The sequence below is a fragment of the Culex pipiens genome, chromosome 1, assembly GCF_016801865.2.
Source record: "Culex pipiens pallens isolate TS chromosome 1, TS_CPP_V2, whole genome shotgun sequence".
NCBI classification, from domain to species: Eukaryota; Metazoa; Arthropoda; class Insecta; order Diptera; family Culicidae; genus Culex; species Culex pipiens.
Genome location: NC_068937.1, coordinates 132378455 through 132403454, shown reverse-complemented (window position 1 = coordinate 132403454; position 25000 = coordinate 132378455). Strand labels below are relative to the sequence as shown.

The 25000-nt window shown below is 41.6% G+C and overlaps 3 protein-coding genes across 3 annotated transcripts in view; 1 reads left to right on the top strand and 2 right to left on the bottom strand.

Annotated features, from left to right (window-relative positions):
• LOC120432140 (uncharacterized) overlaps positions 1-25000 on the bottom strand; it is a 500008-nt gene that overhangs the window by 207652 nt on the left and 267356 nt on the right. The window lies entirely within an intron of this gene.
• Positions 14071-15811, top strand: LOC120431996 (alpha-amylase 2-like). Its single transcript, XM_039597131.2, has 2 exons — positions 14071-15599; positions 15667-15811. The coding sequence occupies exons 1-2, from the start codon at positions 14118-14120 to the stop codon at positions 15676-15678; spliced, it is 1494 nt and encodes a 497-aa protein (XP_039453065.1). The 5' UTR covers positions 14071-14117; the 3' UTR covers positions 15679-15811.
• Positions 18639-20189, bottom strand: LOC120432086 (alpha-amylase A-like). Its single transcript, XM_039597224.2, has one exon. It carries the CDS (start codon positions 20149-20151, stop codon positions 18670-18672), a length of 1482 nt encoding a protein of 493 aa, XP_039453158.1. The 5' UTR covers positions 20152-20189; the 3' UTR covers positions 18639-18669.

Sequence of the window (25000 nt, the reverse complement as noted above, 5' to 3'; positions counted from 1 at the left end):
ATCGTAATGGTGCTGCTGCTGGAGAAAGGCACCTACGCGAGGTGAATTTTTCCAAACTGGAATGGACATTTTTATGGCGCGAAATTAAACAGGATAGTAAAAAAAGAGCGCTTTTGAGATCGGTATCAACGGGAAGTTATGCGTCGATAGGATTGCAGAATTGACAGGTGACAGCTTTATTATGCCGCGTTTCAAAGGAAGGTGAAAGGATTTGAACGGTCTACGGTCTACGGTCTACGGTCTACGGTCTACGGTCTACGGTCTACGGTCTACGGTCTACGGTCTACGGTCTACGGTCTACGGTCTACGGTCTACGGTCTACGGTCTACGGTCTACGGTCTACGGTCTACGGTCTACGGTCTACGGTCTACGGTCTACGGTCTACGGTCTACGGTCTACGGTCTACGGTCTACGGTCTACGGTCTACGGTCTACGGTCTACGGTCTACGGTCTACGGTCTACGGTCTACGGTCTACGGTCTACGGTCTACGGTCTACGGTCTACGGTCTACGGTCTACGGTCTACGGTCTACGGTCTACGGTCTACGGTCTACGGTCTACGGTCTACGGTCTACGGTCTACGGTCTACGGTCTACGGTCTACGGTCTACGGTCTACGGTCTACGGTCTACGGTCTACGGTCTACGGTCTACGGTCTACGTCTACGAATTTGACTAGTTGATACAGTTAATTTTGAAGTCCGTTTTTGAAGTGCTGAACCCTACAGTCAAACTTTTCAACGTCCCCAAACCGACCCAATCTGACCCCGGAAGCTCAAACCGCGTGGTCACGCGGTCCCGTTCGCTTCCGCCAATCTAAATCGGACCATCTTCGCACACTAAATCAAAGTGTACGTTTCGGACGGGTGAAAATCTCCGCCCACGTCCGATGAAGAAGCGCGCGCCATTTCCGCGACGAGTGGAAAACAAACAAACCCGAACCGATTTTCGCACATTTTATCGCCGTGACCTGGCTAATTCTGCCCCGCGCCGAGGTCGCGCTCAGCCGCGCCATCTCATTTGGCTAAATTTCGTTTCGGTGGTGGCGGCGCGCGTGTGAGATATCATCTAATGCAAATTTGGACGCGAGCTTAAGTGGGTAGAGGCCGCTCTTTAATGAAGAAGGAAGTACGATTAGAATATCTGGGCTGGGCGTCAGACAGTGGGAAATTGGTGGCCGCCTGGCTGGATTAATTATTGCTTTCTGTGTTCTGGATTTACTGTGAGATTGTGCTAATTCGGGTCTAGCGATTTGGCGGGTTTAAATGCGAAGGGTTTGTTGGGTTTACGGCTGGTTTTAATTTGCAAACATACCGTTTCAGTATGAATTTTTGAATTTAGTGGGACGTGATAAACAGCGTAGAAGAATAAATTTGGCTGAAATTGCGTTCGTGAAATTCTGGGTCAGTGGTTCATGTTAGTAGATGTAGAACGATAAAAGACGTAATGTTTTTGGAAGAACCACATCTAAAACGAACTATAATCTACAGTAATGTTTATGAAAGAGCCACTTCTAAAACGGACTTCAATCTACAGTTAAGCCAAATATGTTCAACCAATTTTGAGATGAGTTCGTGGCTTTATCTGAGGTAAGTACTAACCGTAGGACTGAAGACTGTAGACTGTAGACTGTAGACTGTAGACTGTAGACTGTAGACTGTAGTCCGTAGACTGTAGACTGTAGACTGTAGATTGTAGACTGTAGACTGTAGTCCGTAGACTGTAGACTGTAGACTGTAGACTGTAGACTGTAGACTGTACACTGAACACTGTACACTGTATAATGTATAATGTAAACTGTATCACTGTACACTGTAGACTGTAGACTGTACACTGAACACTGTACACTGTACACTGTATAATGTACACTGTACCACTGTACACTGTAGACTGTAGAAGAACCACGTCAAAAACGAACTATAATCTACAGTAATGTTTAAGAAAAAGCCACTTCTAAAACGGACTTCAATCTACAGTTAAGCCAAATATGTTCAACCAATGTTGAGATGAGTTCGTGACTGATTAGAACAAGCTGTCAACTGCCAAATCTGTCTAACAAATAATCCTAAATACCAACGCATACAAAACCTATAAACGTCTGTTCTAATTCGCAAAAAAAGAAACCCCGGAACAAATCGTCGCAGATCATCGCATACGCCACCAGAGCACGTCCGGAATCGGGTCCACACACCGCGTGTGTGCCCCACTGGCTGGCTGGGCGAACCGTGTCGTGGTACATTCAATCAAGCTGATAGCCCAGACTTGCCGTAATTGTGCACGGTACGGCGGGAGCTGTGTGACCAACCGCTGGGAACCTTTTGCCGATTGTAATCACTTCATGCAGACGATGGAACCCGGGTGCCAGGAAGATGAATTAGCATGCCACGGGGTTGGAAAAAAAACGGGCAATAATTATGGCCAGTTGGTGTGATGATTTCTTGTTTTATTTTTCTTCCTACGATGAGACGCACAGAAAATTGTGTGATTAGACGGGGACAATCAGCGGAGAGGGGAAACAGTTAGGTCGATTCCGGATTGAATTGGAAGCTGCTGGGATGAAACACGTGGTTGGGGTTGAAATTGTAGACTTCACCAAGATATTAGCAATCTTTCAGTTGTTTTCTTCGAAGCTTTCGCGTCAAATTGTGTCTCCAAAACACACGACTTCAACCCTGTTCAGTTAGTCATGCTAATCATCAATAAGCATGGTTCTAAGCCTGCAGTCAATGGGAAATCGAAGTAATTTTACAATTCGTTTCGCTGACTCCCGATATTTACATGATCAATAATTAGCGATGACACTTTTATAACAAGCCTGCCCTGAAGGCGAGTGGTTTTGAGGAGATGTTGGAAGTGGTTTCTAATAAAATGGGTAGAAAAAAGACTTAACCGGTAATGCATCGTCCTGTAGGAACACAGTTAGGGTCACCTGGTCACCCGGGGGCACATAAACCATGTCCCTCAAGACCCCCCCGGGACAAACGATTATAAATTTCGAATAGCTAGACAAAATGATAAAGCCCAAACGGTACTCTCCCCCTCGCCATCGGTGAAGTTCTGGAGCCAACTGGGCCGGGCGCTTCCCGGAGTCCAGCGCAGTAATTAAGAGAGAACAATAGCCGATAGAATTTTAATTACGATGAAATGTGTGCGCGAGTGCGATGACAACGCGATGCAAAAGGTCCCAAGAATGGACCTCCCCCCTTCGCTTGGTGGAGGAGGTTCCCAGGTTGGAGACTTCTTAGTTGCAGCTGCGTCCGCGGAGCGTACAATGTTTGTATGAATGAATAAATATCACGTCCAGAACCAGCAGCTGATGTTAGATGGAGGCGAGGGGGTTGCGGCTTACAGCGGTGCAGAAAATGGGAATTAAATCAACAATTTTAATTATGCTAAACTGGCTAATTTAACGAGCCATTTGGGAAAACATGGCAGTTGGCCGCCGAAAAACGAAATCCGGCAAGCCGAGCGGTAGTTTTATTTGGAGCTAATTTGTGGGGTTTTAATGTCCCAATGAGAATTGCGAGATCAGAGGGGATTGCACTTTAAAGTTTGCGAAATGCGTTTCTAAAGTACATGAATGTTGGTTGAACGCTTGCATGGAGACTCTCCCCCAAATGTATTGGCCATTCATTTGGACAAGAAATTATGAATCGTTGAGTGAAACAGTGTTTCGTACTATCCTACTACTGGGTTCAGCACCCACGAGTGCGGGGGTAATTATTTTCGTATGCAAATTTATTCATCGCATCAGGTCGCGATATTTATGCGCACAGAACGAGAGGCAGATGAATTTCCTGCCACTGCCACTTTGCCACTGTAGAACGCTGGCACAGTGAACCCCCTAATCCGTGTTGAAAAGGTTCAGCCAGAATGAGGTTCACCAATTGCATACTTCTAGGCTTAAAAAGATGTTGTGCTAACGCCTGAAGGTAGGCAATTCCAAATAAATATCACCGCATTTAGCTGCACATATCCGACGGACCACTGTGACCTATCTATCGCGATCGCGAGATGCCAATTGGCATCGCCGCCCTTCACCTTGACGTTAAATATGTTGGACTTGGACTTCCATATCGGTGTGTGCAACATTGTTAATTTTGCATTTGCATCGGGACTAAACTGTAACTGCCGGTGCCACGGAAGAGATATGATGTCGGCCAGCAGCAATTGGAAATCTAATGGAATTTCGATGTTTGAATTTTCCACCACTTTTTTGTTGTTGTTGTTATTCTTATTTTCCCGAGAGCGCGCGCAATCAACATCATTCCACCAGGCGGCAGCACACGAAGCGTCGTTGTCGTTGCATAGTTTTGTTTTCCTACAATTTACAATTTCAGGGCTGCTGCCTGCCAAATGGGCGCACCAATTAGGGGCGATTTGGCCACGGAGTTGGGCGTGGAGGTAGTATCCTGCACCGCCACCACCAGCAGTCAGTAGCAGTGGCAGTGTGACTTAAATGATGCTGAACGCTGAACGGGGTTAAGGAATAAACGTTTTGCTAATGAACTGTAAGTGCAACTGGATAGCTGGATGTGGGGGAATACTTTTTAGCGTGGCGAATTAATTGCCCTGACGATGGACGTGTGGAGTGACGAGTGCTACTGCTGTTGCTCCAGATCTGTACATGTTTTCCCTCCTTTTATGAGGGCTACAAATTTTACAGGAGTAACGTGCTTGAAATTTAATGTTATGGACCATTTTCGGAATATTTTTCTTTATCTGTTTAAAATCAACTTATGTTCATTCTTATGTTGTTTTATATTACAAGTTTAGTTAAAAATGTCACATAGAATCAGAAACAAATTCTGAGTAACGTATTATTGTGATTTTCACGACTTTGGATGAAAGAATTTTGTCCCATAGATTGGGTTTGCAGATAGTAATACAGTGGACTGTCAATAAAAATTTCAGTCCCTTCAATAAGAATGCTTTGATCTTCGTTCTAAAATTTGATAACTCCCTCTCTCGACGATCCCTTAAATATCGACAACGAGAGAGTCGACTGTATTCGATTTAGTTGTTCAACAGTTATGCCAACAAACAATTTTTGTTGAATTTCAGATAACCTCAAACAATCTAGGACTGATGTTGCAAATTATCGCCGTCACTTACAGTAACACGTAACTCAGTTACCTAAGATTCCTAAGTTTCTAAAAAGTGGCAGCACAGAACTCCTCACAGGGAAGCATTTTTCAATGCTTTTGTAACTAACGTTGTACCAAGGTTGTTAACGATAAATCGAAGTTCGATAACGATAACGATGATTCTATCGTTATCGTCGGGATGTAACGATAATCAAACGATTCAAAATTTTGCATGCATTTTCAGTGTTTTAGAGTATTATATTTTTTGATAATATGGTAAGTTTCAAAGTAAAACTTAAAAAAATCACAGAATACCGTAATTTTTAAAGTACTTAAATTTACATAATTTGCATTATTGGTATCAAACGAAGCGAAATTTGGTATACTTTTTCACTGTTCTAGTATTTTTGGAATTAAGCGCTCTAGTTTTCACAAAAATAACGTTTTTTTCAAAATTACTCAAATATTCACATAATTTCGTAATTCATAAAATTTGAGACATGGGATGATACCCGAAATTCGGTTTGCTTATGAACATCAATATAGAGTTTTTTGGATAAATTCTTATTTTTTCACAAAAAAACGTAGTTTTTCAAGTAATTTTTTACAATTTGCAATATGGGTATCAAACGATTTGAAATTTTGCTTGCAATTTCTCCTGAGTTTTTTTGAATAAAATGATAAAATTTTCACAAAGTAGGTACCGTATTGAGTAAGTACTCAAATTTGCATAATTTGCACTTTTATAAGATTTTTATTTGTTAAATACTCAAATTTTCACAAAATACCACATTTTTTCGAAAATACGCAAATTTTCATAATTTGCGGTATGGTTATCAAACGAAGCGGTATGCTTTTTTCACATAATTAGAATTGGTTTTTGGAAAATACTAAAATTTTCACAAAATACCTTATTTATTCGAAAATACACAAATATTTATGATTTGCAATATTTTATGAAAGTTTTAGTATTTTCCAAAAAAAAACAACTCTAATTAAGTGAAAAAAAGCATACAAAATTTCGCTTCGTTTGATACCCATATTGCAAATTATGAAAATTTGAGTATTTTCAAAAAATACGGTATTTTGTGAAAATTTTGGTATCTTGCAAAAAAACTCTAATAAAATGAAAAAAAGCAAAAAGAATTTCGCCTTGTTTGATACCCATATTGCAAATCATGAAATTTTGGGTACTTTCGAAAAATACGGTATTTTATGAATATTTTAGTATTTTCCAAAAAATAAACTCTAGAATTGTGAAAAAGAAAACAAAATTGTGCTTCGTTTAGTACCCATATTGCAAATTATGAAAATTTGAGTATTTCGAAAAAATACGGTAGTTTGTGAAAATTTAAGTATTTAAAAAAACAAATAAAGTGGAAAAGCATACTTAATTATGCTGCGTTTGATACCCATGTTGACAATTATGAAAATTTGAGTACTTTCGAAAAAATACGGTATTTTGTGAACAATTTTGAGTACATGTTTTATTTTGAAACTTATTAGATTTTCAAAAAATAAATTCTTAGTGAAATTTTTGTAATTGAAATACGCAACTTTTAGTATCCTTACATGTATAGGTCATCGCTGAAATTTTCGAGTTATCGCAGTTTTATTGAAAAAAGTTGATTTTTTGCCGATTTCGTCATTTTTCTGTTTTGGCGCGCGGCGCGTCGAAAAACCCGGATTTTATTTTCAAAAAATCATATCTCTGAAACCTATTAATGAACCTCGCCCAATTTTTAATGTGTTTTGTAAAATTGTCAGAGAAATCCATTAAAAATATTTTCAGATATAGGCTCTTTGGTCCAGACACCGTCAAAACGGCATTTGATGTTTTCATAAGACTTTTTCAAATGTCAGGCTAGATTTCTGAAACCCCACATTATTTTTTCTTGGAAGTCAAACCTGTCACCTTTCATTTGCGTCCAAGACAGCTAAAATTGGTTGAAATGGAGTAAAGTTGTGATTTTTTGAAGAAAAAAAAGTGGTTTTTGTGAAAATGTTCGAAAATGGCCTTTTTTGGGATCACCCTAGCACGGTGTAGCTCACCCTAATGGCCAAACAAAAAAATACGGATAATTATTTCTAATTATTTCGGCTAGGGACCTCCCCGAAAAAAATTGATCCCGATCGAAGAATTTTTTTTCGGTTCAGGCTCTTTTGAAATGGAATTGCTGTTGTTAATTATGAAAATTTGAGTGTTTTCGAATAAATACGGTATTTTTTTTTTATTAATTTTTAGTATTTATGCATTGAAACTTACTACAATATCAATACATATAGTCTATGCAAATGCTTTTAAAATTTAACATGATATTGATGAATTAAGTCAACTTAAAATAGTAGTTTATGCAACAAGTTGCAAAAAGAGGATTTTTTCAGCACGAGTCGTACATTTATCCAACGAGGTTCACCGAGTTGGATAAATACGAAGAGTGCTGTAAAAATCAAGTTTTGCAACGAGTTCCATACAACATTTTTTGCAATTCCAAAAAACACACACTGAGTGAAATTTTATGTCAAATTTTCATGTATTTTGTCAGAAAATCGTTTAAATCGAAAAAATGTTGAAAAGTGTTACTTTTCGAAACAAGTGCTGAAAAGTGTTGCTATTCGATTCTGTTATTTTTGGTACAGAAAAGTAGGCTATTTTGTCGCTCAAGAATGACAGGCAATTATCAACGATTATTCTATCGATCAACAACCTTGGTTTTTACATATAAAGCGCATTGATGTCGAACTCAAACACATCACACTGCTTATTCTTGAAAATAAGTTTGTGTTTGAAATGCTAAAAATGAGAGCGTTTGTGAGCAATTATTATGTGAACATATGTTTCTTTCTATCAGTTTTTTCTTCCGATTCAACAGAGTGTGTTCCATTACGACGCCATCTCCACGCGCATCACCCCTCCCGAAGAATCTCGAATGTGTTCACTAATTAGAGTATCAGTGTTGTAAACAATCGCACGAATGTGTATCATGTTGGGATAGAAACATGACACATCATCCAACCGTCACTTCTTCCCTCGCGGCCAAAGGCAGCTTCTCGGTCGGGCGTGTGAATTGGAACATTAATGAGTGCACGCGTTCCACCCCCACGTGTCTTCAAGACGCTAGACTTGGCCACTTTTCAAGAGATGAAAAGAGCTGTTTACTCTGCATTTTTTGGTTTTCTCCCTAGATCGAACGCGGATTAGGGAGGAGGTGCTGATGAAGTCGTACAACGCGATCGCGTTTGTTCACAGCTTTTCGAAGAAATTCGTCATGAGTTGGGAGCAAAATGGCCCGCAGCAGTGGGATGATCCCGGGCCCCCGTCAAAAACCCGGTGCGAGGAAAGTTATTAAAAATGAAAAGAAAATTAAACCATTATCTCGGGACAGATCTTTTGTGCCTTAAATCCTTTTTGCCTCCGGAAGGGTTAACGCGTGAAGCGCGGCCAGCTGACCCAGATGGTCTCGATGCAGAGTCATTTCCTGCCTGGTCGAAACGTTACTGACCCAGTTTTGGAGTCCCTCGGAGCGCATCTTCGGGGCTTCAGTTGAAACTGGATTAATGCTCGTAGGCTCGCCCCCTGTCAATGCAACAGTCGTCGGGAAAAGACATGACATTGGGAAGCTGCATCTGCATCGGTTTGCGAATGTTGTGCAACACAAAGTAGTTGGACAGAGAGTTGCAGCAGTTGAGCGAGACAAGTTGTACAACTTGGACTTAATAACACCTGTTGGAAGTCACTGGTTCAGCGATACCTTGGAGTTTTGCGTGAAACCCGTGAGCAGGACCGATTTGAAAAGATGTTCATTACTGGTTTAAGTGCTGTTCCTAAGCTAGTTGGCTACTAGTTTGGCTGAGATTATTCAAATACTCTAAAATATTCATTGTTACATAAATTTTATTGATGTATCAAAGTTTTTCTTTAATTTTTTTATATTTTAAAATTACAATTTAAATACACCAAGAATAAAAAAAAAACGGTCTGAAAAAAATAACAAACTTTGCGACAATCTACCCGGCTGAACATTGCGCAACATCACACTCAAGGCAAATTGATTTAATTAGTTAGTAACTTGCGTCGGCTTCCCGTTCAATCTGTGACGTCTGCTTTTGCATGTGCCCTGTGGGGGCAGATGATTGCGTAGCAGCTCTGCAAATTCCACGGAAAACCGCTTCATTAGCAATGATAAGGGTGGCTTTAGCTTAACTCTCCATTGGTGTGCATCGAAGAAAGTTGGACGGACACGGAATTGCTTGGAACGTTGCTGTCCAGCTGAGGGTTCAGCAAGATGGGAGCCTAATTACTATAATTATTTTAAAGATTTTATTAAGGGGTGGCGTCAATCATTTTTTCTTCTTCGGTGAAGCGGTTCTTGAACTGATTAAATTTGTGATTTGATGGAATGATTCATTCATTTGATTTTTTCATCATAAAGACAGTCATCTAAAATTGTAAAAATAGATTGCATTTTTGTCAAACAACTTCACCTCGAGTGCAGCCAAATTGTCCTGAATGTCTCCGTCAGAAGAAACTTTCCCTCCACGAAAATGAAAAAAAAAACTCATTCCAGAGCTCGGCATTACCGGTGGTCGAGGGTCAGGCCGGCCACTTGGTGCGGCAATTTGGAGCAGTCGGTGCCGGGTGCGAAAGCAATTTGCAAGAATTTTCCAACATCGTCATTCAATTTAGTTTGGCCCCCATACTGGCCACTTTGCTGCCATCTCCTCCAGCCCCCTGTGGTGGATTTTCTTTCTTGAGGAAGGGTTCAATATGGTTCACAGCAGATCACACAGGAGGTAGCAGCTCAGCGCGCTATCATCAGCGGTGGGATGCTGGGAAGTAACCCTTGATGCACTGATTTGATGTAATTTCAATACAGTAACTTAGATTGAATTTAAATTGTTTTACTGTTTGCTTTAAATATTTTGAAAAATTAATGGGATAGTGATAAATGTTCAGTACGATTTTTTCCCGTTGTTGAACACATACTTTTCTAATGACATAATTATCTGAAACCTTGTTCAAAATAAGGTGTAATATTTACCTTCGAAACGTAATACTTACAAGCCATGGATTGAATATTTTAATGAAAAAAGTTAAAACTTCAAGCAAAATTTACTAAATTTTGGAACAAAAAGTATGCAAAACGCTTTATACATACAGTTATGCCCCTGTTACAAATTATGACATTATTCGAAAAATTACGTCTTTTTCCCGTCTGCAGTTCAAAAATTTATCAATTGCAAAAAAAGCCTTTTTGCAATTCCGGCGTGAAACTACTTACTTTTCCTGTCATTCTTGAACGACGAAATAGCCTACTTTTCTGTACCAAAAATAACAGAATCGAATAGCAACACTTTTCAAAATAAATGCTGAAAAGTTCTACTTTTCAGCACTGAATTGGGTGCTGAAAAGTTGAACTTTTCATTTCCAGAGTAAATTGTCAAAACAACTTATGAGTAATAAGTTTCCAGATGCAGATGCAGATAGGACCTTTTGAAAATTTAATCTAGATTTTATGCTTTTTGGGTGTTTTTTTGAAACCGCCTTGGGTCAGGGGTATATGTTTTAAATAAAATTTTATATTTAACTCAAACACTGTGGCAATGTTCAATATTTTATTTTTTAAAGTTCTGAACTTTTAAATTTGAAATTAAGAATTTGTAAAATAATAAACTTTGTATATTTTTTTAAATTTTTGGAATATTTGAAGTTTTTAAACTTTGTTATCTCAAATGTTTAAACTCCTGATTGATTTTTTTTTAATTTTACGTTTATAAGTATAGTTACGAAATTTCCGTGTGTTTCCAATTTTTTGGGATTGTTGTTTATTTATTATGTTTATTTTTTTCAAATTTTATCTGTCAATAAATTTAATAAAATTGGTTTGGGTTTTTCCTTGGGTTTACTTCATTTCGAGCAAACCAAAAAAATTGAGATTCGGCATTATAAGGTTAATCGAAATTTCAAAATAATTATATAGAAAAAAAAATATTGATACGTTTTTAATGTTCAGTCGCATAGTAACTAATTAAAATGTGATTTATTTGATCCTCTGAAACATTTTTTAGCTAATCATGAAAAAATTGATTTTTTGCGATAAAAAATAATTTATGGCTTTTTAAATATTACTTACATTTAATAAATATGTTTTTTCATTAAAAAAAATCATCAAAATCTTGGAAAAAAGTGATTTTGTTGTACTAAAGGCAGGTAATTTGAAATACATTTCTTCGTCATGGCGCTTACATCACTAAATCAAATTTGTGAAAACTATAGATTTTGATTAAGGGATTTAGATTTAGGGAATTTTGAAAATTTGCCACTTTTATTTCACTAAAATGGCTGCATCTTGGCACTTAAGTGACGAAAACTAATTGTTAAAAAAGCTAAATTGTTCTGAAAATGGTTACCTACAAGTTGATGGTATCGGTTTTGGCTAACATTTTTTTTTAGATGGATTTTTGAGAGAAACTCGTAAAAATTTCAAGCAAAAAAACATTTTTCCAACTTTAACATGTTGTCAATGAAAAATAACGACTTCCTTTGAATACAGAACATTAATGGTAGGACTCCGAACTTTGATTCTATGTTTAATACGGGGCAGTTTGAACACATTTTTCGAGGTTTTCGAAAATAATATGTTATTTTTTAAGAAGTTTCGCTCGTTTGCATTCGCGCAAAGTAGCTAGAGCACATGGAGAGTTCAGTTAAACACATTTTGCGTGGCTTTCGAAAATAATATGTTATTTTTTATGAAAACATTAAATTTTTTTGTAAATCGTAAATCGCGAGTTCTCAACGATTTTTGGGAATTTTTCGTTGTATGATAACATTGTTCCTGAGGCAATAGCCTATTGAAATCCGGGCCGAAGGTTTCCGAAACATCGCCTTTGTTTGAGACACACTACTCATTATAAAATTGCAGGAAATTTTCGAAAAAGAAAATTTCAGGGTGTTTTCCTCAGATGTTTTTTTTCCAAATTGCAACGCATCTAAATTTTTCGAAAATTTCAACCTAAAAATTCATACAACTTGAAACCGGTGCACTTTATTAATAAAAAGTTATTTTTTATTGTGAATTTAAAAATTAATTTTAATGTTTTGTATGATGTTGGATATTTTCCAAACATCATAACGTTTAAAAAAAATCACTGAAAAGCAAAAAAAAAAAACGTAAAAGAATGCAAGGAGGCTAGGAAGTTTCTATCAACACTTTCATAAAATAAGTTGTTTAAATAGTGAAATTTACCTAATCGGATGGAGTTGGGAGGGAATTTTATTTCTAGGTGCAATGTTTTTCCAGGTTCCTTTTTAATTTATTTATGGTTAATTTGTGGTGTTAAGAAAATGAAAAAAGTACTGCGAAATTTCAGAGAATTACTCACAATCGCCTTACAAATATGTTGAGCAATATTACCCGCCAAGGGTTGCACGAAATAAGGCACCAATTTCCCCCATTCGCCATCGATGTCAAGCTGATCGCCGTCGTTGTCGTCGTCCTGTAGACTCCGGATCCTAGTCGCGGTGGCAAATTAGAAATCGTTGCAACCTCGAGTTTCGTTCGTTTTGCTTTCGCACCAAGTAGCTAGAGCACATGGAGAGTTCAGTTAAATTGGGGCCCAGTCACGTGGTCCAACCACCTTCATGGCTAGGATAGTTCAGCTGGTTGGTGGCTTCGGGTAATGAAAGTGTACAAATAAATGCCAAATAAGGCAAACAAATTAACTGCCGTGTGCCGTGTTAGCGGCAGGTCTCGTTGGCACCTTGTTACGAGAAATGTGCAATGTGGTGCAATTCCAGGCGGCCCAGGCACCAGTTTCACACCTGTAAAGTGCCGCACGCGATAGGGAGAAAGGTTACCCCGGTTTGTTTGGAGATTTGGTGGTCAGACGTGGGTGGAATTTGGGTCGATCTTTGTACTTAGAGATTGTTACTGGGTTTATTTTTAGCATAGACTTGTGTTACAATTTTCACAATTTCTAGAGATAAGATTATTTTTTTTAATAAATGATAATTGACTTTTTTTTTCAAATAAAGACATATTTCAAAGATCTGGAAAGAGTGCCTCAACTTTCTCCTCTCGCAACAATGCAGCTTAAGGCCCAATTGGATTTGCCCGATCATCTTCGACGCTGAAAACTAATAAAAACCAGTCCATCGCGCCATTATTGGCTAAAATACAACCATCATGCTTCCCCTTTGCCGATCGGGACCGCCCAGGGAGGTGGCGACAATCGCGCGGGGGTTTGCTGCAAAATTAGCATAAAGTCACCTGTCAGAGGGGTTCAGAGCGCTTTGAAATCGACAAATCGAGCTGGCTTCCAGTCGCGCTGCTGTCTCTTTAAATCGAACGTTTTTATAGCCTGTCAGCCGCGGCCATGGCCAATTGAAGATGACATGTGGCGTGCCGATTCCAATAACGCTCTGAATGGGGGTCCCTTTTCAGCGTTTGAACGAGTCATGGTCCCCCCCCCCCTGGATTACGGTCAAGCCGGCTGGTGGAAAGTGGTTCCCGTGCGTCGCGTGTCGGGTTTGTACTTTGATCGATTAAATATTCAAGGTTGAAGATTTAATCTACGCGCGGAAGGAGGAGAGATTGCAGATTTGCGGAATGTGAGCTGGGCAGGTTTAAATGGAAAAAGTGACGCGTCTCACATGTGGGTACCTTTAATGGAGTCCCCTCTGGAGCCACCACTTTAGGTGAAATATGGTTTGCGGCAGACCTAGATTCATATCTTGAACATGAGCCTACTTGTTGACTTCCTTTTTCAATGGTAGATTTAATGTTTTGTCGAAATCATAAAGCTGACTTCAAAAGGGTTACGAATACTACAACCACACAGTCTGTTTACTATCGCCAGCGCCAGATAACCCATACTGCTAGTATCACGCAGTTGATTGTCAGCTCAAAACGTCCGTAAACAAACATTCAGCTGATCAACGTACTGCATGATTCATGAGCTTTATATAAATTGTCATGACCCGAATGTCACCGCGTAGAACGCCAGTCTCATCTCGACTGCGGAACGAAGATGATCCGAACTATATTCTGCGCGATCGCGCTGGCAACCCTAACCGTCGCCCAGTACGATCCGCACCAGTGGCCAAACAGGACCGGGATCGTGCACCTGTTCGAGTGGAAGTGGTCCGATATTGCGGACGAGTGCGAGCGGTTTCTGGGACCGAGAGGGTTCGGCGGGGTGCAGGTTTCACCGGTGACGGAGAACTCGATCGTGCGCGATCCGAAGCGGCCATGGTGGGAGCGCTATCAACCGATCTCGTACCAGCTGGTGACGCGGTCGGGAACGGAGGCGGAGTTTGCGGGGATGGTGCGACGGTGTAACGCGGTTGGGGTGCGGATCTACGTGGATTTGGTGATCAATCATATGGCGGCGATTACGAGCAATGGAGGGACCGGGGGTTCGACGGGGAATGCCGGAGGGATGGAGTTTCCGGCGGTTCCGTATGGGAGGGCGGACTTTCACGAGCCGTGCTCGATCAACGACTACAACAATCCGGTTGAGGTCAGGAACTGTCAGCTGGTGGGACTACCGGATTTGAACCAGAGTGTACCGTGGGTTCGGGATAAGGTCGTTGACTTGATGAATCGACTGGTTGATCACGGAGTGGCTGGGTTCCGGGTGGATGCCGTGAAGCACATGTGGCCAGCGGATCTGAAGGTGATTTACGGTAGGGTGAAGAACTTGAACACTGCCCATGGGTTTAAAGCTGGAGCGAGACCTTTTATTACCCAGGAGGTCATCGATCTGGGTGGTGAAGGAATCTCCAAGTACGAGTACACCGACTTGGGAACGGTGACGGAGTTTCGCTTCTCGGCGGAGATCGGACGAGCGTTTCGAGGAATGAATCAGCTCAAGTGGCTGAAGAACTGGGGTCCGGACTGGAGCTTTCTGCCTTCGAACCGCGCGCTGGTGTTTGTTGACAACCACGATAACCAGCGTGGGCATGGTCCGGGCGGTAGTGACATACTGACGTACAAGGACTCCAAACAGTACAAGATGGCTACGGCCTTCATGTTGGCTCATCCGTACGGAAATCCTCGAATTATGAGTTCGTTTGCGTTCGACAACTCGGATCAAGGACCTCCTCAGGACGCCAAGGGCAACCTAATATCACCAAAGATCAACCCGGACAATACCTGCGGCAACGGATGGATCTGCGAGCATCGTTGGCGTCAGATCTTCAACATGGTCGGCTTCCGGAACGCCGTCGCAGGAACGTCCCTGACCAACTGGTGGGACAACGGAAACCAGCAGATGGCGTTCTGTCGCGGATCGAAGGGATTCGTCGCGTTCAATTTGGACAGCGTTGAGCTGAACCGGGACCTCAAAACCTGCCTTCCCGCCGGTACCTATTGCGATGTGATCTCGGGCAGTGCTTGGAACGGAAAATGCACCGGGAAGAGCGTCGTCGTCGGCAAAACAGGTCTCGGCCGGATCAAGATCCCAGCCACCAACAAAGCAGACGATGGAGTCCTCGCGATCCATATCGCGGTACGTTACTCATCATACCTTTTGTCACAACTTAGCCCTAAACCCCCACATCATGCTCTCATTTCAGGCCAAACTGTAGACGAATCTGGACCGCGATCTCCACGCAAATAAAAGCGCAACCACGGCGGTTCCCACCGTTCGATTATCTTCAATTATCTAAAGGTCCAATAAATCACTTGCCCGCGAGGCAATTTCGGTCTTATCGCGCGTAATGCATACTCTTTGTCCGGCAGTTCTGTTCATGTGTCCACCTTAGTCATACGTGAGCATGAGCGATCCCTTGGACACGCAGTGTCCGGCATCTACCGTTAATCCCGCAGGTCCGCACAGGACAAACAATGCTTAATAGGGGCATATTACGGGGTGCTTTATTACGGTGGCCCCCACGCTCATACGCAAATTACCGGCTATAAAATTCAATTGCCGTGGAATCTGAATCCACTATACACGCACGAATCCGTACCCTAATGGCGGTGGTCCTCGGTGGTAGGGACCGCAGGTAGCACGCGGTCGATGGCTAATGGGGAGGTGAATCTAATTAATTACAGCGTCTTACGGGGAGGTCGTCGTGGGGAGTGTGGAACCCATGAATAATGAACTGGTGAAAGATGCTGAATACCATGGCCTAGGGTTGGAGGCAGGGCTGAGCTGTACGATTTTGAACTAGTTAGTCGCTGTTGGCGGGTTTAGGGCGCCAATGTTCTTGGCGAGGGCGCTTCTCCTCGTAGGGCGCCTATATTTTACAAGGGGCGCCAAGTGATGAGCGGGGGGGGGGGGGGGGGGGGGAATATGCTGTTCGTTTTTTGATTACACAAAAAATAACAGCTAAGTTAGCAAATGAAAAAGTGAGTTTCAGAAAGACACATAAATTTTATCCATTTGCCCTTTCCATTAGGTCCCTGCACTATTCATAAAATGTTGTTTGATTATCGGCAAACTGCAACAGTTATACAGCAACAGTACGAGTATGAATCCCCTATTCGGAAAGGTAATCACTTTTCATACAAACATATTTCATTTAAAATCAACATTATTCTATCTCAAAATTACATTGAAAACTTTATCAAGTTAACATTACTGTACCGTCAGTTTGTGTGACTATGGGTCAAAAAGCGATTCACTTCTCATTACTTCTTACGAACAAATCTTATCTGATCTAATCTAATTACTTCTAAAGAACAAAAACAATTTAAATGATAGCGAAAAAGCGAAGGATTGATCTTAGATAGTTTACCAACATTTTCCAAAAATATGATGGAATTGATGAATCGTTTAGAAATTGAAACTAAAATAATGCTCTAATACGAAGCAATGATCAAAACAAGTATCTCAGCAGTGTTACTCTTTCAAAGGAATCGACCCATTTCAAAGAACATATTAAAAGGTTGATTTTTTGAAAAATCATTTTTGGTGAAAACCGTACCCCACATATATAAAGCTGCCAAAATCGCGGGTTATGTTCTTGGAATGTGACATTTTCAGCAAACGTTTTTTAGATGTATCCTACTCTACCCTTTAAACATAATCAAGTTTCATTGAAAAGACTGAGAAATTGCAAATTCCATAAAAAAAATAATTTTGACCGGATTGCACCCCTACTAAAGGTAATTTTATTAATGATTCGGCAAAAAATAGCCACTCCAGCCGCGATAAATTAAATCTTCGCTGCGAAAGTGTATATTTCAAACACAGATCAGACCCTGATATACCATAACACCGGTCATTGTATGCTAGCGATGCATAAAACGAACAGTGTGAACAGAGCGAACAGCAACGTAGCAGCATCTAGAAAAAGGAAAGAATCATCAAAACGGAACACGTTGAAGAGCACTGCTAGTTGATTCAAAACAAACGCGGCAGCGTTTCGCGGCGCAACTTGGCAACTTAGCAAATTTGCAAAATGCAAAGTTTCTCTTGGGCCCTGCTGAGGGCGCCAAATGGTTTAAGGAGGGCGACATTTTTGTTAAAGAACTTGTTAGTCGACGACTAACCTCGACTAACCTACAGCTCAGCCCTGGTTGGAGGTAATTATCAAACCTGGTAGTTTGTGAAGAGGAATGTATAAACGTTTAACCTTTTGAACTAATAAGTGAGGATGTTGCAGTTTAATTATCGAGTAATCTTCATCAAGCTCGTACATCATTATCAAACTGAAAGTTAGACTTTTTTCAGATAAATTTGACAATTTCTTTAAAAAGCCAACCAGAGGACACATGTCCATCGAAAAGCTCCCACCAAAATCCACCAACTCTGTGTGTGCGAACTCAATTGATTGGCTGATTCGATGCCGATGATTGCGCGCCCTCTCACTGAGTCGCGGAAAAAAGGGAAGGAAAAGCCTAGTTCGCGTTTTTCCTTCCCCCCATTTCCCCAGTTTATGGCCGATCCCACCGGGTTGCCCAACTCGTGGGAGCTCCGGAGTGCGCTCGCTCGCTCGCTCGCCCGGGCATAAATATTCAGTTTTATTTTATTGACTCACTTGGCGTTTTTCTTGTTAGTCCGTTTGATTGGCACAAGTTTTTCCTCTCGATTGGGTTTCGGGGTCTCTCCCATGATGTGTAGCGTCGTTCTATTTCCCTCGGCCGAAGCAATTGTACCAATATGGAAACAGGGTAGTAAAATCATTGCAGATCATCTGCAGATCATCGTTACTCTGCGACTTCCTACCTTTTTTCCCCCCTTCGCCGTCTGGTGATCAATGGGAGAGCGACGCGAGACTCTTCAAGCAACGCGGTCACCCGCGTGCCGATCGTCAAATTAGAGCGAAAAAAGTGAACAAGTTCGCGCGCGCGCGCGGTTCCTTCGTCGGAGTGCACACAAAAACTGCAAGCTGACGGAATTTATTGGCCCGTTGTTGTTGTTGATGTTCGGCGGCGGCACAGGGACCCCGCGATGGGACCACGACGATCTGGGTCAACGAGCCGCGCGATCGATCGATAGGTGGCACGTGAGAATTCGCCGAGATTGACAGCTATGAGACGGAGGAAAATCAGGGAAAGTCGCGTTGGGTTGTGTTTTTTTTTTGGTTTGAAGGAAGATGTTTCGTTTTATTTATAAATTACGCGAAAGATTATATTCTAGCATTCACGTGAATCGCCAGGACTCCGTAGCCGCCGAGCGAAGCGATGAAGATCCTGGCGAGTCCGTCGGAGGCCACCTCCACCGTGTACCCCGTGCAGGTCCCATTGCTGAGTCGGCCGGATATGACGTCACAGTACTGCCCGGCGGGTAGACATGTCTGCATGGTTTGGTCGAGGTCCATCGAGTCCAGATTGAAGGCTATGAACCCGCGCGAACCACGGCAGAACGCCAGCTGGTACGAGCCGTTGTCCACCCAGGCGGCGATTTCCGTGCCGGCGACGGCGTTCCGGAAGCCGATCATGTTGGCGATGGCGTTCCACCGGTGCTCGCAGATCCATCCGTTGCCGCAGGATCCGTCCGCGTTGACGGTTGGCGACATGATCTTGTTGTAGACATCCGAGGGAGGTCCCTGGTCGGCGTTGTTGAACGCGTACGAACTCATCAGCAGCGGAACTCCGTACGTGTGGGCCAGCATGAATGCGTTCGCCATGATGTAGTGCTTGCCGTCCTTGTAGGTCAGTACGTTGCCCTTGCCGGGACCATGACCGCGCTGGTTGACAAAGTTGTCCACGAATACGAGCGTGCGCTCGGATTCTGGGAATCCCCAAGCCGGTCCCCAATTACGTAAGGCCGTCAACCTCTGCTGACCACTGAAGATCGATCCCAGCGTGTCCGAGTAGCGGAACTCCGTGATCGTGCCATAGCTGGTGTACTCGTACTTGGACACCCCGGTAGTGGTCATATCCACCACGACCTGGTTGATGAACGGTCTAGATCCCGCCGGAAACCCATGGTCCATAGCCAAAAAGTACAGCTTGCTGTAGATCTGCTGCAGATCTTTGGGCCACATGTGCTGCGCCGCATCGATCCGGAAGCCAGCAACTCCGTACGTGATCATCTTGTTCAGCAAATGCGTGATCCGTTCCCGCACCCGCTCAGAACCCTGGTTCAAATCCGGCAAGCCAAGCACCCTACAATCTCTCCGTTCAATCGGATTACTCTTTTCAGTCACCAAACACTCGCGGTTAAAGTCCGACGCATTGTACGGAACCGCTGGGTAGTTCAACGTAGCGCTACTAGCAGCGGAACCCCCAGTACCACCGTACTCCGTCAGCGACGCCATCTGGTTCAGCACAACATCCGCGTAGATCCGCACCCCCACATCGTTACACCGCTGGACCATCTGGGCAAACTCGGCTTCCGTTCCCGATCTGGTGTTCAAATAGTACGAAATCGGCTGGTACCGCTCCCACCAAGGCCGGTACGGATCCAGCACGAGGGCGTGCTCGGTCGCCGGCGATAGCTGAACTCCGCCGAAGCCCATCGGGGCCAGGAACCGCTCGCACTCATCCGCTATGTCGGTCCACTTCCACTCGAACAGGTGCACTATTCCGGTCCTTCCGGACCACTGATTCACGCTGAACTGGCCGCTGGCGAGGCCAACGCTGAGAAGAACTATCCAGATGCGCATCTCGAAACAACACGAAAGACACTGAAATTGGGTAATTGAGCTCGTGACACCTTTATAGCATGTAAATTTGGGTGATTGATCACCGTTATCAACGGGCAGTACGCAACGCAGCGTTATCTTTGAATTGAGCTGTAGTTACTCAGAGCATTTCGCAGTCTGCTCATAAACAGATTCATAGTAAGATGACTGACGCATGATCTAGTTCTGTCCGCGTTGGACCTAAAACCATCAATTCCGGAGTTTCCTCAATAAGTTTGTAGGTTAGGAAGCAACACTGTATCGCACGCATTACAATCTTGAAGAGAGGTGCGAACTAACCGGCCATTAGCATCAGCATCAGCAACACTGATTGATTGATGATGCGGTGGTTTCTGGTTTTCAGCGAACTACTTACAAGCTGACCGATAAAACTGCTGCAGGATGTTAACGAAAGTTGTGCTTTTAGCGCTCGAACGAAATCGAAACCACCAGGGATCCTCCGAACAAAGTAGCAATTAGTTGGCGATTATCAGCTCTTTAGAGCGTTCACTTTTACCCGCTCGCGCGTGAATTACATAGTTCAAGCCGGAACGCTTCCCGAACTGCCTTGAACTGGAGAAAATTTGAGGTAGACTTTGGTCCGCAATTACAAAAAAAACTTCACTTTCTTTCGTCCATCTGGGGGCGAACTTGTCAGATGCACTCGTAAAACAACATAATTTACTCGCCGGAGAGACCCCGTCCCAAACGGCTCGCACTTATCCTAATTAGAGACACTTACGGGCTTTGACCCACTTGAGGGTGCATCTTCAGTGCAGTTGAAACCCGGTCGTTTGACAGAGTCACTTTTTTTCATTTTATAAATAACAACCTACCTAAAAACTGTCCAACTCCAAACTTATTTGGGGATATCGTGGAGATTTTCCCTTATCCCCTGAAAAAAGCAGTCATCAACTCCATGGCTTTCTACCTAAGGTACACGCGATTGAGTGTGTAGTAGTGCGGCTGTCAAAATCGTTATCTCTGACTCTCTCACTCCACTGACACTGACATTGTTTATGTTTTTGTTTTCCTGGCACGGTCCATTGTTCGTTTGTTATTGTTTTGGTTTTAGTGGCACGGAGCCATGCACTCACACTAATGCAAAGCAAGATCGCGAGTACCTATGATATACAGCTTTGCATCAACCCTTCCTTCTTGTCCCTGGTGCGCATCACTTGTCAAAATCCAGTCTGCAATTCACTAGGCAATTCACCAAAATCACCGTCTCCAAGCGAAGCGACGCGGTTCAAAACTGACAGCTGCCAAACCCGCGCGGTTCCACCGTACCGGGCCACTTTCGGGGGGTGACACGTGCGGCAATAATTCGAAACGGTCCCTCGTTATCAACCACCCCAAGCGAGACCCTGATTACCCTCCGCGGCCAACAGTAAGAGCCACTTTGGATGGGAGAGATCCCGTTGGCGGAGGTCGTATGCGTTACGCCAGGTGTCGCGGCGTAGAGATTTAATTGTGGCCCTTTGAAAAGATTGGTGGACGGACAGCATGTGACAAGCGACCACGTGTCTGCCGACGACTGACAACAGCTGATTGTGCGGGTCAATTTGGAGACTGAGGGGGGAATTTGGAAAAGCTGTGAAAGCCGGTCGTTAAAAGGAGATTTAGGCCTGGGTGTTTCGTCCCAAAGTGGGTTGGAGTTGTTTGCTTTTGGGTGATGGGCACAGTTATGTTGATTTGCAGGTTAGAGTGTTTTAATTGCTGTGTGCTTACCTTATGTTACTTTAATAACAGATTTCTAAAATTTAAAAAAAAAAAAACATTGCTTTGTAAACAAGTAAAGTGATTTAATGTTAAACATGCTATTAGCAAAACATTAAAGTCAAATAGTGAAATTTCATTTTCTTTTATCGAAGTCAACAAAAAATCTCCACAAAATCCAAACCAGCAGGAGCGACTCGAATTGGCCTGACAAGAAATCATAAGTCTCGAGAAAGCCCATTTCATATGTAGCTTCCGAAGAAACTCCTTCTTTTTACGCTGTACGGTTTCGCGCGCAAAACCTCCACCCCTGACAACGTCTGGACAGTTTAAGTTGCCCATATAAATTTTGACATTCAATTTAAGCGATGATTACTCCCCCACTGTTTGATGCTTCATGCGCACCCTGTGCAGGAGGTGTTTGTTTTGCTGTTCTCCTTAAAGAAAATTATTAAAATGGTGCATGGCATGGGGAACCAGTTCAACCTTTACTGTGCATTTTTAAATTAGAAATAAAAATATACGTACCAAACTTTGAAAAAAAAAAAAAACAGAAACTTAACGAAACCAAAACCAAAACCAAAACCAAAACCAAAACCAAAACCAAAACCAAAACCAAAACCAAAACCAAAACCAAAACCAAAACCAAAACCAAAACCAAAACCAAAACCAAAACCAAAACCAAAACCAAAACCAAAACCAAAACCAAAACCAAAACCAAAACCAAAACCAAAACCAAAACCAAAACCAAAACCAAAACCAAAACCAAAACCAAAACCAAAACCAAAACCAAAACCAAAACCAAAACCAAAACCAAAACCAAAACCAAAACCAAAACCAAAACCAAAACCAAAACCAAAACCAAAACCAAAACCAAAACCAAAACCAAAACCAAAACCAAAACCAAAACCAAAACCAAAACCAAAACCAAAACCAAAACCAAAACCAAAACCAAAACCAAAACCAAAACCAAAACCAAAACCAAAACCAAAACCAAAACCAAAACCAAAACCAAAACCAAAACCAAAACCAAAACCAAAACCAAAACCAAAACCAAAACCAAAACCAAAACCAAAACCAAAACCAAAACCAAAACCAAAACCAAAACCAAAACCAAAACCAAAACCAAAACCAAAACCAAAACCAAAACCAAAACCAAAACCAAAACCAAAACCAAAATCAATACCTAAATCAAAATTGCAAAAAAATCCAAATAGGGGAAAGTGGGGCAAGTGTAACAAGCTAAGGAAACGCTCGTTATAGCCCATTAAATACGTTAAAAAATCTGTCAAGTTTTTTAATAATCTTCTTATTTCAGGTAAGACTTTGATAGAGCAAGTCATGTTTTTTAATGTAAAAAATTGATGTTAAAATTTTTGATTTTCCGTACGTTCTACTCAACTAGTGGGGTAAGAGGAACAATGCATGAAATAACATGTTAATTTGTTAACAATTACATCAGATTAAAATGTATTTGAAACGTTTCTTTCATTTTTAAGCTTAAATAATAATATTTTACTAAAAAAATGATCATTTTTACGAAAAAAATATAACTTAGATGATAAATAGTAAATTGTCATGATATCACTATATTTTGTATGGATTTTTTTTTAACAATTTTGTATCAGTTTTCAAGTACTTTCATGTATTTATTTCCCAGTAAAATATGTTGTTGCAGCAATTCGTAGTTTTTTTCCATACTAAAAATCCATGTGGTACACTTGCCCCACCTGAAGAATTTTTTTTAAAAAATCTCAACAAAAATTACCAATTTGTTAAATCATACTTTATAATAGGTGCAAGTCATTGGTAAGGATACTACTGATCTAGGAAAAATATCATTATGATGAAATGAGCCTTAAAACGATCCCTAAGCCTCATTTCGTACTTTCCAAATATTATAAGAAAACAAAGGTTTTGAAAAAACTTCATTAAATCTTATGCCCCGTGGCGTTTACGACGTTTTGGCGGGTATGTGTTAGTAGAATTAGCTAATCTGCCCATAAATGAAAAATTTGCTATTATGCCAAATCAAGTATTGCGAGAAAAACGATTTATAGTGTTTGTCACCAAATCTCTGTCAAGGCAATTTTCCATAAGAGTGGCATACTGGTTTTTCGCACTATTTAGTGAAATTCAAGTTTCAAAAGATGCGTTGAAACATCCTCTATCACCTGGTGCTAAAAACTCGTTTTTGTCAAAAGTGGATAGCCGCCGTTTTTTCAATGGTGGGCGGTAATTGCATTGCTAGCAACAATTTCTCATACTGGAAATATTCAAAATTGTTAAAATTACGACCGCACGAACGATTGTTCCTCTTGACCCACCTTCCCCTAACTTCAATCGACCCAGACGTGCTAAGTATAACATTAAACGCAGGAAATACATTTGACATTGTTTTCAGGTAATTGAACTTCTATTACCATTAAAATTTTCAAGTTCTGCGATTTTTTAAGCCAATTTAATCGTTAAAAAATAATTGCTACGGCCTAATTTGAAATAATATAAATATTTTAGATGTTTAGAAAAAAAATAGAAAAAAGAACAGAAAAAAAGTTAAAATCACATGTAGGTGAATTAATTATCTTTTAAGCAACAATCATCATCCCAGAAGGAAGCTTCTTCAGCTGCTGAGCGAAAGGACTATTATTACTGGCAATAATATGCCTGGCATTTTTTTTTTTGACATATATGAGTGGCTTCCCCGGCGTCAAAGGGGGCGGACCACGTGCCGGGCGGGATTCCTGCCTTAGAGTGCGCTTAGAAGAGTGTGCGGATAATTTACATCACCCACCGCTGGGGAGAGCCCAGATGCTTGCCAGAGCCTGGGCAAATTAATAACAATTTACGGCAGATTCGAGCGCGAGCCAACTAGGCTTTTAAAAAGATTGGCCCTTTTTTCTGGACTGTGATTAAAAGATTCACTCGCTAATCAGTGGCGCTGGCTTAGTGGCTAAACGGTTTCTAACGTAAGAACACGTGGTTTAGAACTGATCATTTTCTGAATGATAAGGAATTTGTTGGAGGTTTGAATAAATTCTTTTGAAAATTGCTATTTATTTTTTCTCTATTTTTTAAAGATGTCTTTCAGACTAATGTTTAAGTAACTCGT

Excerpts from the sequence above, each read along its gene's own strand:
- LOC120431996 (XM_039597131.2), top strand. The coding sequence starts at position 14,118 with ATGATCCGAACTATATTCTGCGCGATCGCGCTGGCAACCCTAACCGTC.
- LOC120432086 (XM_039597224.2), bottom strand. The coding sequence starts at position 20,151 with ATGCGCATCTGGATAGTTCTTCTCAGCGTTGGCCTCGCCAGCGGCCAG.